This window comes from Alternaria alternata, assembly GCF_001642055.1.
Source record: "Alternaria alternata strain SRC1lrK2f unplaced genomic scaffold CC77scaffold_1, whole genome shotgun sequence".
Classification (NCBI taxonomy): domain Eukaryota; kingdom Fungi; phylum Ascomycota; class Dothideomycetes; order Pleosporales; family Pleosporaceae; genus Alternaria; species Alternaria alternata.
The window spans coordinates 1,413,156-1,430,593 of NW_017306190.1; the positions used below are offsets into that span (position 1 = coordinate 1,413,156).

The 17,438-nt window shown below is 51.3% G+C and overlaps 9 protein-coding genes across 9 annotated transcripts; 8 read left to right on the forward strand and 1 right to left on the reverse strand.

Annotated features, from left to right (window-relative positions):
* The first annotated feature begins 70 nt into the window (after nucleotides 1–70).
* CC77DRAFT_30684 (hypothetical protein) lies at nucleotides 71–1,993 on the forward strand. The gene is made up of 2 exons (XM_018531168.1): nucleotides 71–310; nucleotides 360–1,993. Exon 2 carries the CDS (start codon nucleotides 392–394, stop codon nucleotides 1,757–1,759), a length of 1,368 nt encoding a protein of 455 aa, XP_018391629.1. The 5' UTR covers nucleotides 71–310; nucleotides 360–391; the 3' UTR covers nucleotides 1,760–1,993.
* Nucleotides 1,994–3,157: 1,164 nt separating this feature from the next.
* CC77DRAFT_1056307 (FAD/NAD(P)-binding domain-containing protein) lies at nucleotides 3,158–4,417 on the forward strand (the record flags this gene model as incomplete). The annotated part of the gene is made up of 1 exon (XM_018527896.1): nucleotides 3,158–4,417. One exon carries the CDS (start codon nucleotides 3,158–3,160, stop codon nucleotides 4,415–4,417), a length of 1,260 nt encoding a protein of 419 aa, XP_018391630.1.
* A 406-nt stretch (nucleotides 4,418–4,823) lies between these two features.
* CC77DRAFT_1015536 (hypothetical protein) lies at nucleotides 4,824–7,828 on the forward strand. Its single transcript, XM_018524046.1, has 5 exons — nucleotides 4,824–4,905; nucleotides 4,956–5,060; nucleotides 5,110–5,801; nucleotides 5,848–6,087; nucleotides 6,138–7,828. The coding sequence occupies exons 1-5, from the start codon at nucleotides 4,897–4,899 to the stop codon at nucleotides 7,762–7,764; spliced, it is 2,673 nt and encodes an 890-aa protein (XP_018391631.1). The 5' UTR covers nucleotides 4,824–4,896; the 3' UTR covers nucleotides 7,765–7,828.
* Nucleotides 7,829–8,240: 412 nt separating this feature from the next.
* Nucleotides 8,241–10,130, forward strand: CC77DRAFT_30145 (mitochondrial uncoupling protein 2). The gene is made up of 6 exons (XM_018531136.1): nucleotides 8,241–8,783; nucleotides 8,849–8,896; nucleotides 8,956–9,005; nucleotides 9,077–9,272; nucleotides 9,368–9,806; nucleotides 9,857–10,130. The coding sequence occupies exons 1-6, from the start codon at nucleotides 8,717–8,719 to the stop codon at nucleotides 10,020–10,022; spliced, it is 966 nt and encodes a 321-aa protein (XP_018391632.1). The 5' UTR covers nucleotides 8,241–8,716; the 3' UTR covers nucleotides 10,023–10,130.
* Nucleotides 10,080–11,449, forward strand: CC77DRAFT_30317 (actin depolymerizing protein). Its single transcript, XM_018531149.1, has 2 exons — nucleotides 10,080–10,366; nucleotides 10,417–11,449. The coding sequence occupies exons 1-2, from the start codon at nucleotides 10,348–10,350 to the stop codon at nucleotides 11,382–11,384; spliced, it is 987 nt and encodes a 328-aa protein (XP_018391633.1). The 5' UTR covers nucleotides 10,080–10,347; the 3' UTR covers nucleotides 11,385–11,449.
* A 64-nt stretch (nucleotides 11,450–11,513) lies between these two features.
* On the reverse strand, nucleotides 11,514–13,026 carry CC77DRAFT_1090141 (hypothetical protein; the record flags this gene model as incomplete). Its single annotated transcript, XM_018529506.1, has 1 exon — nucleotides 11,514–13,026. Exon 1 carries the CDS (start codon nucleotides 12,999–13,001, stop codon nucleotides 11,514–11,516), a length of 1,488 nt encoding a protein of 495 aa, XP_018391634.1. The 5' UTR covers nucleotides 13,002–13,026.
* A 332-nt stretch (nucleotides 13,027–13,358) lies between these two features.
* Nucleotides 13,359–14,626, forward strand: CC77DRAFT_924804 (hypothetical protein; the record flags this gene model as incomplete). The annotated part of the gene is made up of 2 exons (XM_018533821.1): nucleotides 13,359–13,572; nucleotides 13,623–14,626. The coding sequence occupies 2 exons, from the start codon at nucleotides 13,359–13,361 to the stop codon at nucleotides 14,624–14,626; spliced, it is 1,218 nt and encodes a 405-aa protein (XP_018391635.1).
* Nucleotides 14,627–14,950: 324 nt separating this feature from the next.
* On the forward strand, nucleotides 14,951–15,974 carry CC77DRAFT_924905 (Isochorismatase hydrolase; the record flags this gene model as incomplete). The annotated part of the gene is made up of 2 exons (XM_018533828.1): nucleotides 14,951–15,730; nucleotides 15,795–15,974. The coding sequence occupies 2 exons, from the start codon at nucleotides 14,951–14,953 to the stop codon at nucleotides 15,972–15,974; spliced, it is 960 nt and encodes a 319-aa protein (XP_018391636.1).
* A 424-nt stretch (nucleotides 15,975–16,398) lies between these two features.
* Nucleotides 16,399–17,436, forward strand: CC77DRAFT_1015541 (electron transfer flavo protein, beta subunit). The gene is made up of 2 exons (XM_018524047.1): nucleotides 16,399–16,495; nucleotides 16,637–17,436. The coding sequence occupies exons 1-2, from the start codon at nucleotides 16,445–16,447 to the stop codon at nucleotides 17,366–17,368; spliced, it is 783 nt and encodes a 260-aa protein (XP_018391637.1). The 5' UTR covers nucleotides 16,399–16,444; the 3' UTR covers nucleotides 17,369–17,436.
* Nucleotides 17,437–17,438: the final 2 nt, after the last annotated feature.

Genomic DNA, 17,438 nt, shown 5'->3' on the forward strand with positions numbered 1-17,438 from the left:
AGGACTAGTCGCGTTTCCTGCCAACATTGGTTGTTCTACCAATGGTACCAATTAATTTTTCAAAGATCACTCAATGAACTCAGCGATATTCTTGTTACAATCGGCACGATAATCAATATCGTCAACAACGTTATCAACGTTGCACATGATGTATACGTATGACACATACGATATACGTACGCAAGAGGTTGTAGTGTCTCGCTCTTTGACCGGCAGCGAAGCATAACCAACTCGAGCACAAAAGACGTCTGCATTCTCGTACGGCTCACAAGCGTTTGAAGAGAGTCGACTGACTGATACAGATTGCCCGGTGTGTGGTCTATAACTACTTCTTTGCTCTCAAAGCTGACTATGTACAGAAAACTTCTCTCACGCTGCCACAGAAATCAAAATGCAAAGCCCTATCCCCCGGTCTGGTGCGGACCGCGGCCTCGGCCATAGCAATTCAATCAGCTATCCCAAGACTCGAGTGAGGGCGACGCGTTCAGTCAACCCTTCTCACGGCGGTAGTGGTGTCCAGAAGCGCGGGAAAACTTCCATGCAGAATCAGACGCTCAAGTCAACGTGTCCGTTGGATATTATTGTCGATCACCTCAACGCGCCCAGAAAAGCAAAGCGTGTACAGTCGAAATACGTTGGCGGTGGTTCCGGAGATGAGAGCCGTGTTGTTTGTCCCTTTCACAAGTATGATCCGAAAACCTATCGGATGTCTTCGTGTAAAGGGAAGGGATTCAATGAGTTTGCCAAGATGAAGGATCATTTCAAACAAATTCATGGCTCATCACAGGAGGTTCACGATGCCGACCTCAATTTCAAGAAGAAGGAATATAGTAGTCTGGACACTCTAGGGGCTAAGTGGAGATTGGTCTATAAGCGTCTTTTTCCTCACGTGGCCTCGATACCATCTCCTTACGCCAACGAACAAGAAGATTCTGATGCCTTTCTGCACAGAGTTGCCAAAAGGGTGGCCTCGATAAGGAATGACTACAGTCTTGAAGAGCTCATCATCAAAATCGCGCGAGACCTTAAAGAGAATCGATCTGAAAGGTCAGCATCGGTCGACTCAGCGGTAGGATTCGAGTTGGAAGATTCGAGGGTCACAAAGGTGGACGAGCCTATAACGCCACCACCCGGGCCCTACGAAGGCTCTTCTCGGATAACCGTCGATGAGGCGTACAGTGAGCAAAGTCCCAAATTTGCTCAGAAAGCTATTGGGGAGCCTCATGCGCACTCACAACCAGCAGCGCCCTCGTGGCCGTGCCAGTGGGGCTGTATCGCAGGAATGACTCCAGCGGACGACAGGGCACGAGACAATGGATTTCAGCCTTCGCAGGCTATTCCTGAAGCTAGCTTCACGCCGTCAGAAAATGACTCATACTTTGATCTATCGCACGAACATATACCTCAGTCCGGTTCGGATACCGTCACAGTCAGCGCGCCATTCGCAAGCCAAGGAAACGCTCTACATGATCTGAACAATGACCTATATGCTATATCCAGTCACCAAACCAACGACGATTTTGTGTACCATGGTTCTACTATTGCGCCGATGGCTCACAATCTATCCAAAGAGAGTTTGGAGATGCCGCCAGCGACCTGTCCCAGCCTTGAAAAGCAAAGCCAAGTATGGTCATCAATTACAAACGAGTACCTCAACGGTCTCAACGAAGGGTTCGGCACCGAAGACTGGGTTCAGACGAGCATGCTTGGCGAGGAGGTAGGGAGTTATCAAGATCAGGAGGTCTTTACTGGCGCATGAAGGCTGCTGGTGTTGGACATGACGTTCATGGGTGTTAGAAAAGCTTATTTACTGGCAACATGTTCGCCGTAAATTTGGGCTGGGCAGACGCATGCAGTCTTCGTATCGGCTCTTCTATTTTTCGCTAGGGCTACAAGAGGTGATGAAGGTTGCAAACGACGAAGGCGAAAGCGGTATTCTTCCACGTGCTCATGATCAGTGATGTGCGTGCTGTTTACTGAGTCTTAGTGACAGACAGCCCAATGACAAGCTGCTCAGCAGGTTCTGGAAATAACGTTGGAATCATACATGTTGAGTAGCTGTTAAGCGTTACTTCTCTGCTCGCAGGACGTGCCACAGCGGCGGCTTGTGTCACTAGCGCGGACTAATTCCTTGTTTCTAGCCACTCGGATACCAACTTCAATGTTATGACTTAAGCCATCATTCCTGCCTTGTTTCGCCTATCATCATGCTACTACAACTCACTCAATGTTGAGCCCGTTTTCGAACCATCGCATCGTTATTGTGGTTGTCGATTGCACTTCTGCACGTCACGTTTGCTGGAGCACATCACCCACATTAGCAGCAGATATACCGAACCTGGCAACCGTAAGAATCAACACGGGAGCCAGCCGTCCAAATCGGATATGCCTCGATCTTGCCTTGAATATCTATGCCTCCGTGATTTTGTCGAGCCGTGGCTGCGAAACTTGGCGAACCCGATCGTCACCTGCGTACTCTTGCTGCCACTCGAGAATTTCCTTCAATGGACCAGGAATGACCGAATCAGGAGTCCTGTCTGGAGTTTCTTACGTGAGAAACTGTGTGGCGCTATATCGAACGTGGTGTTGCACTTTTGGCAAAATCTGACCTTGTCCCGGTAACGCCATACAATAATGAAGGCATGAGATGATAAGAGCTGGGTGAATTACAATTTCGGTCTCATTTCTGTATCGCCGAACAGCGGAAATGTAGCGTCCCTAACGACTTTGGCCAATGAGAACCCTCGGTACCTTGGCACCTTGCTTACGAACTTTGCGGTACCGCGGATCTTCAGATATCCGGCCGGGGGTCGGTCCTTCCTAGCATTACAAACCTCGCTTTCTTGCTGTCGCGACGCCGCTACGGACAATACAACGAAAGCATCTTTGAAAATTTCTACACTAATGTGGTTGAATCTCAATGTTTCAGTACAGGGCTACGTAGAGATTTGGTCCGTTGTCTGTATGATCGCAGGCGCTCGGTGTCCATACGGTGGAAATGGCGAGTATATGTAGAACAAGGCGGCCTCGTCATTTAGCTCATCAAACACATGATATCCAAATATTCCTTTCTTGGTTACCAGTAGACATATCTAAAGTCGACATCTAGCACCGCATCATTTCACTCTTCCCAATACCATAAACAATCGGACCAGCAATGTCAGAACAACGCAATATCGTCGTTATTGGCGCGTCAGGCGCTGGCCTCCAGGCAACGCATTACATCCTCAAGCATATTCTGCCTGCTTTGAAGGCCAGGAATGATGCCAAGTACCATGTCTACAACATCTCGCCATCTTCGCAATGGTACTTCAGGGTTGCCTCACCACGTGTGGCAACTTCCACTGAGCGCATGTCGACGGACAGGGTCTTGTTTGACCTACACGAGGGCTTCAAGCAATACTCCAAGGACGACTTTACATTCATCGAAGCCTCTGCCACTGGTCTCGAGCCATCAGCGCGGCGTGTGCTGTTTCGCAGCAACAAGGGACTAGATGATGAATCGTTGAGCTACCATGCCCTCGTTGTTGCTACAGGAAGTAAGACATACTTCCAAGCCTTCTCCATGAGTGCCGATGCTCGAAGCACCGTGGACGCGATCAGTTCGACGAACGATCAGATCAAGGCAGCGAAAAAGATTGTGATCGTCGGTGGTGGTCCAACAGGGGTTGAGTTCGCAGGCGAAGTTGCCGAGCATCGTAACGGCAAGCCAGGATGGTTCAGCAAGGTGCAGCCAAACGTCAACGTTACCTTGATCACGTCGGACAAGCAGCTTCTTCCAGGTCTTCGCCCTGCAATCGCCAGAACAGCAGAGCGAAAGCTCAACGCGCTTGGTGTAAAGGTCGTGTATAACACGCGAGTCACCGACTCAACACAGACGGAAGACGGCCACACATCGCTCACTCTGAAGAACGGTGATAAGCTTGAAGCAGATCTCTACGTTCCCGCATATGGTGTTCAACCAAACTCTACTTGGCTCCCAGAACAACTCCTCAACGAAAAAGGTTACTTGGTTACTAACAACTCCACCCTTCGCGTCGACATCGCAGGCCCTCGCGTCTATGGTTTCGGCGATATTGCATCGTACTCGCGCAACAACTTCTGGGACATCAACATGGCTCTGCCGATTCTGGCCACCAACCTCAAGCGCGACCTGCTCTCCTTCAACTCCCTGCTCCCTGAAGAGAAGCCGAAGGGTCAGGACAGATTGTACACGCCTGATACAAAAGAGTCCATGATTGTTCCAATCGGAAGTGGAGGCGGTGTTGGCGCTATCATGGGATGGAAGGTACCGTCATTCTTTGTGTGGATGCTCAAGGGCAGAGATTTTATGTTAGGAATGAGTGGCCTGCCGACGCTGCATGGTGAGAATGTCAAGAAGGAGGTCAAGTGGACGAAGGAGGAGGCTGCTATCTGATGAGCAGTGTTTTTGTTGTTGCTGGAGTCTTCTTCTTATGTCACATAGCCTGCGATGCTTCTCGTCTGTTTGATCTCTTCGTCTACAGGATACTAGTAATATAATTAAGACTTGCTACGATGGCGCCTTTCTGATATGTCCACATTGTGACCTTGATCCGCTATTACCAACGATATGACAGTAATAGCTTCTTGCACACACACACACACACACTGTGGCGTGTGCAACGTGCATTTTGGTAGTTTCTGCAAAAGACAGAAACTCCCTGGTGGATTCGAGTTTAGCACATGGCTCCAAATCACGTTGACGTGGAGAAGGGCTGGCGCAAAGAGGGTGATGGTCTCTGGGCTGCGGAGAAGGATGCAACGCGATTGGTTTCGAGCTCGCTCCACGACGGCGCGCTCCGCGTCGACATCACTCCTTTCCACCCTTGCACCCCCCACGTACACGGCCCAAATGCGGGGTGAGTGAGAGATCAAATGGATTTCGTACGTCTCTGCACGGCTCTAGGCGCGATATCAGGACTGACTGCAGCCAGTGGGTGAGGTTACTCGGCGGCTCGTCCCAGAAGAAGAAGCAGGCCGCCCCCAACAACCCCCAACAGCGGCTGGCACGCTTCCGGCAGCGATACAATCAGATACTGGTATGGCTGCATCGCTACCAAGAGTTGCCTAGCATCTGACACGCTGCAGCAAACATGGCAAAAGTCGACCAACCTCGCCAACGACCGCGAAGCCCTGGGCAACATCCGGCGCGGCTTCCAGGCCCTCACAGCGATACTCAGCGACGAGTCCCGTTCCCCGGCGCCGCACATGTGCCTCCAGTTCTCGGCCGCCCAGCAGATATACACGGCAATCTCCAAGATAGCTGCGACGGCACACGATGAGGGCACAGTTAGGGACGCCGTGGCCTTCTACAATGCGCTCATCGACAGCGAAGAGGAGGATTTTCTCGAAAACGACGTCTTTGCCGTGTCGCTGATGAACTTCATCGACCGCACAATTGGGTCAGGAAGCATGGGCATAGGAGAAGATATCGAAGCCGACATCGTAGAGCTGCTGTTTGGCATCGCGGCCAAGATCAGGTTGCAGCCCGAGATTCTGCATGTCTGGTTCACCACTACATCTGCAGATAGCGAGGGACGGCTGCTGAACCAAAAGACCGACTTCGCCGGCGTCACGCAGAAAGAGGACTTTCCGTTGTGTTATCAGCTCATCGATCATGTCCACCACGAAGGCCGTATCGGAGACTTTGCACGCACCGGGTTGCTCTACATATTCGAGTCTGCATCTAGGTCAATGGATCTGGAACAATGGATTGTTAACAGTGATCTGCCTACGCTCATGGCGACTGGATTGGGAGCGCTGTATAGTCAGATGAGCAGGCATGACACCATCCATATACATGACCACAGAGCTAACATTGACTAGAAAATTGTCAATACTCCACCCTGCGCATAACCTGCCCCCTGTCCTACTACTCTCCGACTACACCGAGATGCAGTCCAATCCGCAAGCAGAGAACTTCTTTACCCCCGATTTCCAGAGTCATCTTCTGACGTTCCTGTCATACCTTGCTTTCTGGCAAGATGTGCTTGAGCACTGCAGATCCCTGGACGTAAGGGTTACGTTGATCGATCACTTCCAGGCTTTATTCCTCCAGCAGCTTCTGTGCGTCTGGCTAGCATAACCTCAGTACGTACATAGCTGACCCCGTCCAGATATCCTTCGCTACTTGAGTCGTCTGACGCCGATGGCGGCTCGTCTGTGGCAGTACTCACATATCTTCGTCATATTCTAGATGCGCTGGATCATCCAGAGCTTGTCCATATGATGCTCCAGTATCTACTTGCCCTCCAGGACTACGCATCCTCAAAGACACCACGGTCACCTGCGGCTGTCAAACGGCGCCAGTCGCTTATGCTCCTTACCGCCTCCGACAAGGACGACGATAAGCTGAACCCATCCTTGTTCAACCTCGTCGATCTCGTGTTAGGAAGCACAGCGTCGCGCAATTCGCAGACAGTCATTGCAGCATTGAAGCTGACCAATGTTATATTGAGCAAAAGCCATGGATACGCTCTCGGATCTCTGGTCAAGGTAATGAACTTGCATCATAAAGAGCATAACAGAACCGTCGGATCCCTGAACAAGGAGCTTGAGTTGTATCTGAACCTCGCTATTGACCTCGCTGGCATGGACGGTGTCGATGAGGCGTATGAGAGCTACCTGAAAGATACTCTGAGCCTACTGGAGACGCACCCTTGCTCGTTGAAGACCATCGCCTTACCCGCGACGTCTTCGAAGACTCCAGGGTACTTTGACTCAACTGAAGCCGCAACAAGAGAGGTTGATCCGCACCAACTGCTTCCGGAAGATCCGCTCTTCCAGTCTCTCATGGAACTATTGCTAAGATTCTTGACGAACGACGTCGAGACAAATCTAGCACTCACTGAGGCAATCGTTACGCTTGGCACCTGCTCCCAGTTACGTCTAGAAGGATGGTTATCCGTGGATCCCGCCGACTACCATTTTGAAAGCGACGATTCTGAAGTCGAGTCGTTCACGAATGATAATCTGCGCGCCATGTTCATGGCTGAGAGGTTCCCGGCATGGGAATCTTCTGCTACCCCTCAGCTATTCGCATGCCTGAGACAACTCCAGGCGCAAGTTGATGCCCTGCGTAGTGACATCAAGGATTGGGATGAGCACGTTGCTAGTCGGAAGAACGCTTTCCGCTTTCACCAAGACGTCGTGGAAGAATCGAAAATGTCAACACTGCAGTCGAAGCCCGCGCGAGGTCCCTCGGATATCCCAGCTGGTTCATGGACACCGCAGATACCACAACATGTACGCAATCAGCCGACGACACCTCTAAGGGCGCAGTCTCCCAGAGGCAGGAAAGAAACGCTGTCCGAAGCCAGAAATACCCCAGGCGCATCGCCCGCACCATCAAGATATGGAGGCCAGACACTTGTCGGTTCACCTGCCCGTGCCTCGTCCCCTATGTCATCAACATACGCGGTTCAACAGCCTTCGTTGATGTCAGATGTCGACGCTAGCATATCACAGATCAGGATGAGTCAGTTCGGCAAGAGGCGTATCCGCTTCCGCCGACCGGCTGGATCAAAGGAGGTCGAAGTCATGTTATCGAAGTTTCAGCCGCCACCCAAGGAGCCCTCCGACGACGCGGTAGCTGGCGCTGAGAGTACTGAAGAAGATGATATTCGAGAAGCGAGTTTACTACACATCATTACGAACGTAGTCATACTGCAGAACTTTGTACTGGAGCTTGTCGCGTTGATGCAGGTTAGGTCCAGTTTGTTTAACGAGGTCAGATTTATCTGATTGTAGGTTACGACTAGGGGGCGTGGATGTAGTACGAATATACCCATTTCATCTGTCTTTCAACGCATCCCGGATAACACAGGATAGAAGAGTGATTCGTTACCTAGGCACGTTCCGAGGCATCTTCGCGCACGTGCAGGTCGGCCGCTCTCGGAAGGGACCTGCAGCGGAGAGTTTCCGACAGCCCCTCCAACGTCATCTTCCACACTTTCACATGTTGATCATTCCACCCCTCATCCACGAACAGATGCCTACCTACGCGAGCTTGTGAAAGCGTGAACCCGGATTCACACGAGACCCGAACTTTGACATAAATGCAGTATTTCATGTGCTATCATCCCAAGCAGGTCATGATGAACGGCCAAATGCTTGGACAACTGGGCAACTGTGGCTCGGTAACGTAATTCCACCAGCCGATCGCCGGCCGAACGACATCAGCGCATCGTAACTTCCGCTCGTCCACCCAAGGCAAAATCCGGGGTATGCCAAGGTACCCCGATATTCGCCAGGTGCCAGACAGACGCGTGCCAGTTCACACTAATGACACGCGGTCTGGGCTCACGCAAGGGCCGAGGCTGGCGGAGCAAATGAGTGTTTGTCCTCACACCCGCGGGTAGACAGGCTTCTGATCAGCGATGGTTTGAATACGACTGACGAATTTCCTTGCGCTCATCTTTTGCTTTGCTTTCCTAACTTCCTTTCAAGTCTTCTTCTTGATACCCATTACACGGTTGTTGCTTTTGAATAGCGCTCGTCCTCTGTCGTCATATCGAAAAGCCGAGGTTTTGACCACGCGCTGTAGCTCCCATTTCAAAACTAGGGTAAAGCTCAGGATTGCTCCTTCAGCGTCATAACTTCGTGTAACCCCACGTGCTCAAGTTCTCGGTCCTCTTGGTCTCCATCTCGCGCAACTCCGATCTTCCTGATCTCTTGAGCTACAACACTACACAGCATGTCTGCAAAGTCGGTGCAAGGGCCTGGCGGCAAGAAGCCCGCGTCGGCGGCCACAAACTTGATCGGTAAGCTTCTGGACATGGATTCGGAGGGCATGTGTCCGCAATAGAATGCTGACCTTAGTACGAAGCCGGTGGTGGTGCTGGAATGATGGAGGCACTCGCGTGCCATCCGCTAGGTACGTTTCTAATCCTTTGTGCCAGCATCGCAGGTGCCCTGAGACTAATTTGGGATTAGACACAATCAAAGTCCGAATGCAACTGTCAAGACGAGCTCGTGCACCAGGAGTACGTTCAGACTCATACCTTCGCCATTAACATGCGCTATTCAGAATGTCACTGACCTGATTATGTCATAGGCGAAGAAGCGTGGTTTCATCACGACCGGAGCCGAGATCGTAAAGAGGGAAACAGCATTAGGTCTATATAAGGGATTAGGCGCCGTGCTCACAGGCATTGTTCCAAAGATGGCTATACGATTTACGAGTTACGAGTGGTATAAGCAGCTGTTGGCAGACAAGGAGGGTAATGTCGCGTCGAAATCAACATTCATGGGTACGTGTACGATCTTGAAAAGCGCACGGCGCACGCAGACGCATTGTTCCAGGAGAGACCCAGCTGAAGCAAGACTACATTCTAACAATCTACAGCTGGTCTCGCTGCTGGTATCACGGAAGCCGTCCTTGTCGTCACACCAATGGAGGTTGTCAAGATCCGTTTACAAGCACAGCACCACTCGATGGCTGATCCGCTCGATATACCGAAGTACCGAAACGCCGCCCATGCCATGTACACTGTCATAAAGGAGGAAGGTGCTGGCGCATTATGGCGGGGTGTCTCGCTCACAGCATTGCGTCAGGGAACGAACCAAGCGGCAAACTTCACTGCATACTCGGAACTGAGGGCGCAATTGCAAAAGTACCACGGCACTACGGACCTGCCAGGTTATGAGACGAGTCTGATTGGGTTGATCAGTGGTGCTGTTGGTCCGTTCACAAATGCGCCGATCGACACTATCAAGACGAGGTTACAGAAGACACCGGCGGAAGCGGGTCAAAGTGCTGTCCAGAGGATAGTAAACATCGGAAAGTAAGTCTCAAATGAATCTAAGTTCATAGGAATTGGCTGACCATCGATAGCGACATGTGGAAACAGGAAGGTGTACGCAGTTTCTACAAGGGAATCACACCGCGTGTCATGCGAGTCGCTCCCGGCCAAGCCGTTACATTTACCGTGTACGAGTATCTGAAGGGTGTGTTGGAGAAAGGAAGAGATATGCTCCCTGGTGGGGCATACGAGGAGTGAGCGCTGATTGCATCTTTTGGTTCATTAGAAAGCGCCTCACGATATCCACGTGCTCTTTTGGATAACATAGTTCAGCCTGTAAATGCATATGAAGTTTCACAACAAGTACAACTCAAAGGTACAAGATGTGAAATTACGCATGACGATACAAGCAGGGCTGCCAAGGTGCATCCGCCTTCCAGCCCACTTGCCCCACTATAGTACAACATCACCGCTGGTTCAACGTCAGTGTAAACATTCAAAACCGACCTTTCAACAATACTGCAACCCTCACTTTGGACTACTGCAACAGCCACACAAGACATTGTAGTAGAGACTTGCAAAGATGCAGTCCGGTATCTCCGGTAGAGATCACGCGTCCAAACCTCACAACCCCACTAACAACGCCTCATAGCTTCCCAAGAGCTCAAGTCTGCCCTCGGCAGCCTCGTAACGTCGACATCACAACGCGGTATCATAGCCACAATCCAGAACGAAACCATTGTCCCCAGCGGCACAATATCCTCGTCATCATCCACTTTCAATGCCGACCTCTCGAACCTCCAATCCCACATCCAACCCAATGCCGCCCTCTACATCCTCCTCCGCCGCGCCGACTCGCTCGCTTCACCCGACAAGTCCCTCGTGGCCGTAACCTACGTCCCCAATGCTGCGCCTGTACGTCAAAAAATGCTCTTCGCGTCTACACGCCTTACACTTGTGCGTGAGTTGGGCGGAGAACACTTTGCCGAGAGCGTCTTCACAACCGAAGCTTCAGAGCTCACGTCGGAGGGCTGGGAGAAGCACATTGCGCATACGGAATCGGAAAACCCGCTGACGGCGGAAGAACAATCATTGCAAGATATCAAGGCTGCTGAGGCGCTGGAGAGTAGAGGGACGCGCGGTCAGGGCCTGGCCCAAGGAGGCAGGATTGCCATTCGTGCTAGCGATGAGATTGGTGGCGCGCTGAAGAAGTTGGGTCAAAGTGGGACCGATAATCTCGTGCAGCTGCGCATGAACGGCTCGAATGAGACCCTCGAGTTGGTCTCTTCGTCGTCCGCAACGCCTTCTACCATCGCCCAGGCTATTGATGCAAAGGAGCCACGGTATTCGTTCTACCGCCACGATGACTCTGCGACGAGTATCGTCTTCATATCGACGTGTCCTAGTGGAGCGAAGATCAGGGAGAGGATGTTGTACGCGGCAAGTAGGGGTAACGTGGTCAGTCTGGCGCAGAACGAAGGTGGGTTGAAGGTGGAGAAGAAGATTGAGGCGACAGATCCTGAAGAAATCACTGAGCAGGTTATCATGGATGAGTTCAAGGTGGAAAAGAAGGAGGAGAGTAAAGGCTTCGCTAAGCCCAAGAGGCCTGGAAGGCGGTAAATAGCATAACAGGGATATAGAGTAGGAGAACGAAAGACGAAAAAATGTCCGTCATCCAAGGCATACATGTCGAAAGACACTGGATATCTTTTGCATACGACTAAAGCTCAACTGATAATACACTGTTGTCTAGTCATCACCGTTTCTCAAGAAACCCCGGCTAGCATGCGGCCTCCTCTCCATCTTCTTCCCGAACCTAACGCCAGGCTTCCCGCGTGTCTTCTCCACTTCACGACCCTTTAACCAGTGTTCGCGCACATTCTTTGTATTCCTGTTGACCTTGGGCGGTAGCACCCTGTTCTGCTGGGCCAACACCGCTACACTGAGCTTGCCCTTCTTTACATCCTTCGCCGGCTTGTCAACACGCTCGAGGAACTTGATATGATGGTTGAGCTTCTCCTTCCTGAGCTCTTCTTCGGTCTTTCCGCGACGCTCGGGCGGCGGTGTGGGAGGACGTTGGTCGTCGATGGTTTCGAGGAGGGATGTGGGTAGTAGACCATTGGTTATATCGATGTCCATGCGCGACATGGGCTCAGACTCTTCATCGTCCGAGTCGGCATTGGTCTTTGCTTCCCTGGCAGTCTTCTTTGCTAGTTTCTTTGCCTTCTTCTCCTCACGCTCGCGCTTTGCAGCTTGTTGGGCGGCGATGAGTTCTTCGCGCGCTTGTCGCTTGGCCCGTTCTTTTTCTTGCTGGGCTTTTTGTGCACGATCAGCTTCGGCTTGCACAGCTTGTGCCTTGGAACTTGCAGCGGCTGTTGTGACTACCTCAGGCGCTTCGTCGTCCGAGTCGCTAGCTTCGTCTTCATCCACTTGATTCATTTGGGTAGTAGGCTCTTCGTGTCGCTTATCGCTCTGCTCGTTCACGACGAGCGACTCTTGCGCTTCTGCAAGCTCCTCACTACCAAAGCGCTTGTGCGCCTTCTTGGGTTGTGCAGAAGGAAAAACGTGATCTTGCGAGGGTATCGGAGCAGCGTTACTTTCGTATGAGGACGTTGGGATCTCGTCGGGGAACTTGGATGGTGTTTCTGCGACCTTCTTGGGGCGCCCCTTGCCCTTCTTCGCTGACGTCGATGCGGGTGTCTGACGAGTTGCCGTCTTGGCCTTCGGTGTAGGTGATCCTTCAGGCTGCTGTTTAAATGTTGTAGCCGGTGTCGCATATACAGAGCCAGAGCCAGGCTGCTGTGCGGGTGTGTAGAAAGACGGGTTTTGTGAAGTTGCTGGGGCCTCGTCTTTGCTCTCCCCGAAGCTGTCTGTGGCCGTAGAGTCGTCCGGTGACTTCCTGCTGACTACAACGTGAGGGCTGGATCGACGTCCGAGTGGTGCAAGGTCATCCTTTTTTGGTGTCTGGGGGTCTTCTGTTGCAGACGCGTTGATGGCGACGGTGTCAGAGGTGTTGTCTGCAGACTCTTGCGAAGGCGCGTCCGCCTCAGACGCCTTTTTAGTAGTTCTCTTCTTGGACGAGGGTGTAGATGCAGACTTCCGCTGCCTCTTTGCTTGTGTCGGTGTTTCTAGCGACTCGAGTTCTCGCTTTCCTGCTGCTTTCCTCGTCGAGCTGCGTGGTGTTGGTGTCGGCGTCGGCGCGCCTGGCGTTTCCGTTCCGCCTCGTGTAGTGACCATTGCGACTCTGTTTCTGTGGGCTTGGATGCGTTGTGTACGAACCGCGATTGTGCTCGTCGTTGCTGGGTTGTGGATCGTTCGCGACATGCAAAAAGATTCTGGCGTGCCAAGATTTCGCGGTCATTGCGGACCTCCGAGGCTAACGGCGGCCACCATATGGTGGACTCAATCTCCCACCACACAACTCTATCGACTGGACACAGAGTCACCATGGCGGCTTCCCGAATAGCCTTACGCTCAGCCAGAGCAATTGCGAGGTTGGAACCTTGCATCATGTGTCAATCGCATCAACTCGCTCTGGCCATTCGTCGCAATGCCACGAGATATCCAACATCTTCGTGCGACTTTGCAACAAGCATGCGAGTCCAGAACTATGCTACCAAGCAAAGAATTGACGCTCCGAGGTTGCGCGCTGATGTCGATGCACGCGGTCGACTTGGCTTCTACACTTTGACGAAGCATGAAGGAATACACAAAATAGAGCCTCGTACTGCCATGAGCATCTATGATGATTTCGTTGCGCATAAGAACACCATGCCCCACGGCAAAAACGTCTTGCGCATAGTGAACAGTGGGTGTTATCCCCATACGTACACTCGTAGATGTTACTAACACAAGCAGAATACAACGTGCCGCTGAACGATGTAGCGTCTCTTGCAATCGTCACTTTCAAGATACCTGATATTGGCGATGCGGCGAAAAGAGCTCAATTGCCTCCAAGTCAACACAAGAATACCGCTGGACTGCTGCTTCAGGGATGTGCGCAAAGTGGAGACCCTCTAGCGATAACACACATCCTGACCGCCGTCTATCTTGGCGGCTCAGGCCATAGTTCTGCTCAAGAGATCACGAGACTATTTCCAAAGCAAGAAATAGCCCAGTATCGTCTGTCTCTCGACGCGATCGACCTACAGTCCCTGGAAAAGGATCCTGGCTTGGTTCTGGAAATCTCAACTCTACGAGGACTCTTCCTGGAGCAAGCAGGACAAAAGCAGGAAGCTAAGAAAGCATATCAACAAGTCATCACAACTGCAGCTCTCAAATATCAGCCTGGACAATCAGCGCATGCAATGAAATTGCCTCTCATAGCACCATGGAATGCGCTTGGCTATCTTCTCAAAGCAGACAAAGACCCCAAAGTACAAGCAGAAGCCAAGTTTTACTTTCAAAAGGGCGCTCTTGAAGGCGATGATCCACTGTCATACTATGAGCTTGCAGCGTTTGAGCCGAGGACAAGTCAGAAGTGGTTGCAATATACCAGCAAAGCAGCAGCATCCGGCCATGAACAAGCAATACTAAATCTTACCGACTTCTACCAAGAAGTGGCGACAGTAGAACCTACTATTTTGAAGAGCGACAGCATACGAAAAGCGCTCAACTGGGTGCTAAGCTGGAGACAAGGCAGTACTGCTGCGTTGGCGCGAGAGTGGCAACAAGTCGCGTCTGTCATCGGCCACAAACCTTCAATGTTGCAGCTTGCGGATTACTATGACTCCATCGGTAACAACGAACGAGCCAGGAGATATTTGCATCAGATAATTGAGACTCCGAACACGACCAATCAGAAAGAAGGGTCGTCGCAGCTCCTGCAAGTCGCGAGGAAGCGACTTGCTGGATTCCGGTAACACCGTATCCTAGCTCAATCTTAATATATGTCTAGGGGCATAGATATGCATGTAGAAATACCTCTTGGTCATATTCTCTACAAAACGACTATCTCGGATCTACACCGAACTACCCCGCCTCGGCAGATGAGATACTGGCCTTCCTTATCCGGCACTCTGATAGTGGCCACACCATTTGATGACTGTTTGAAGACTTATATCATTGCTGGCTTTCCCAGTACCTATTGAATATGAGTCTCGAAACCTACTGTCACGTTGCATAGGTTTAACGCTCAGAATCAACACCGATCGCCCAAACCTATCATATCGGCAATTGCCGCGACCATGTCTTCTACAGTACCAACAGAACCACACCGCAAAGCCTTGATAGGCTCGCCTTCGAACTTTTGGTCACACTCTTCCAAAAATGGGTTTGATCTCACCCATCCGTCAGTACATTCGTCGCCAGTTACTGGTCCTACACATATCATACAGACATCAACTGAACCCATTACGATCGATCCGTCAAAGTCCGCCCTTATCATTATTGATATGCAAAACTTCTTTCTCTCCGAAGCCTTTGGTCGCGACCAGAAAGGTCCGGGACACGCTGCTTGTGAACAGTTGGCCGCACATGCCATACCAGCGGCGCGGAAAGCCGGCATCAGAGTAATATGGGTGAACTGGGGGCTTACGGAAGAGGAAGTCGAAGAAATGCCACCAGCAGTGAAGCGCGCTTTTGGTTTCTTTTCTATCCCCGCAGACGTCGACTTCAAAGCTGAGGACGCTTTCGGGCATCACGAAGAGAGTATCAGCGTGGATCGTCATGGCAAGGAAAATCAGTCCTTCTACCGTGGAATTGGGGCAGACTGCGGGACTCTCAAGTTTCCGGATGGGAAAACTGTAGAGGGAGGTAAACTACTCATGCGCGATTCCTGGAACGCTGCACTCCAACCTCCACTCGATGCCATATTCGATGAAGGCAGCAAGTTAGAAAGTAAACCTGATGTCTGGATACATAAGAACAGAATGAGTGGAATGTGGGGTTCAACGACGCCTCTCAAAGAGTTTTTGGATAAAGAGGGCATTAGAACGTTATTCTTTACTGGTGTCAACACGGATCAGGTAAGTTGTGCCTGTACGGAACGCATATGAGGCATACACTGACTGCGTATCTTCACATCTTCAGTGTGTGGGAGGTACGCTGACTGATGCGTTTAGCAATGGATATGATTGTGTACTTCTAGGTGATGGCTGCGGGACTACGACGCCAGAATACGCGCAACAGTGTTGGGAGTACAACGCCGCTAGAACTTTTGGATTTTGTGCGAGTTGTAAGCAGTTTGCCGAGGGGGTAACTGGTTCTTGAACATATACTCGATGTTTTCTCGTTGGTAATAACTCCGAGGAAGGGCGCTTTTGTCCGCACAGCTGGTGCCAGGTTCGCAGTGGGCAACATGTTGAGAGTGGTGTCTTCGAATGTTCGTGACTCGTGAATCGCTGCTCGTTGATACAATTGAGGGGGCCGTCAGAGGATATTACCAACAACGTGCGAGAATGATCTGCAAGCATCATGATGAGAATGTGAAGCACGAAGTAGCTAGTTGTATGAACGACACTCTGGTTGTCCTCCATGTATTCTAGATGTATTTCGCGTGCGCCACCATATGACGACGATCCCCGCCAAGGCCGACGCGGACATCGGAAAAAGCCTCGGCTAAGTATCGCGAACTCAAGGACGAGCTCCGATGCTATCCCCCACCCTGGTTCTTCTACATCATCACCTGTGATACCCCAGAACATTGCGCTGCCAGGTGTTAAAGAGGCAAAACAAACACCATGTCAGGATTGAGGATATTAGTACCCGTTAAGCGGGTCATTGACTATGCGGTACGTTCATTGACCCAACTTTTAGACATGACGCTCGAGTGTTCAGCTTGGGTGTCTGAAAGATGGTGTTCGAAGACGAGATGCTCAAGACGATGAGCACACAAGCCCCCATGCCGGCTAGTATGCTGACACCATGAAAAGGTCAAGCCTCGCGTAAACCGCGCCCAAACCGCCGTAGAAACCGCAAACGTAAAACATTCAATGAACCCCTTCGACGAACTCTCCATCGAAGAAGCAGTCCGCATGCGCGAAAAGAAGGCCCACCATGCAAACGCCCCCAACGTAGAAGAGATTGTCGCTTTCTCTGCGGGAGTTCCCAAGTCTCAAGATATTCTCCGCACAGCCATGGCCATGGGCGCAGACCGAGGCATACACGTAGTTGTAGAAGAAAAGGACGCCCTGGAACCCCTTGGTGTCGCGAAGCTTCTGCGAAAAGTAGTAGATGAGCAAAAGAGCAATTTGGTCATCCTAGGGAAACAAGCCATTGACGACGATGCCGGCCAAACAGGACAAATGCTCGCAGGCCTGCTGAACTGGCCCCAAGCAACCCAAGCGTCCAAAGTCACAATCAACGACCAAACTGTCGAGGTAGTACAAGAAGTCGATGGTGGTGTTCAAACTATCAAGGCCAAGCTGCCCATGGTCATCACTACGGATCTGCGCCTCAACGAACCCCGGTATGCCAGTTTACCCAACATTATGAAGGCGAAGAAGAAGAAGCTGGACAAGAAGAGTCTGAGCGACTACGGGCTGGACACTGAGATCAGGTTGAAGACGGTCAAGGTTACCGAGCCACCGCCACGGAAGGGCGGTGTCAAGGTTGAAGATGTAGACGGTATGATCAGCAAACTCAAGGAATTGGGTGCCTTGTGAGAAGTCCGAATATTCAAAACGATAAGAAAAGAGACAAGATACAATCAAAAAAAAAAAAAAAAAACAATCC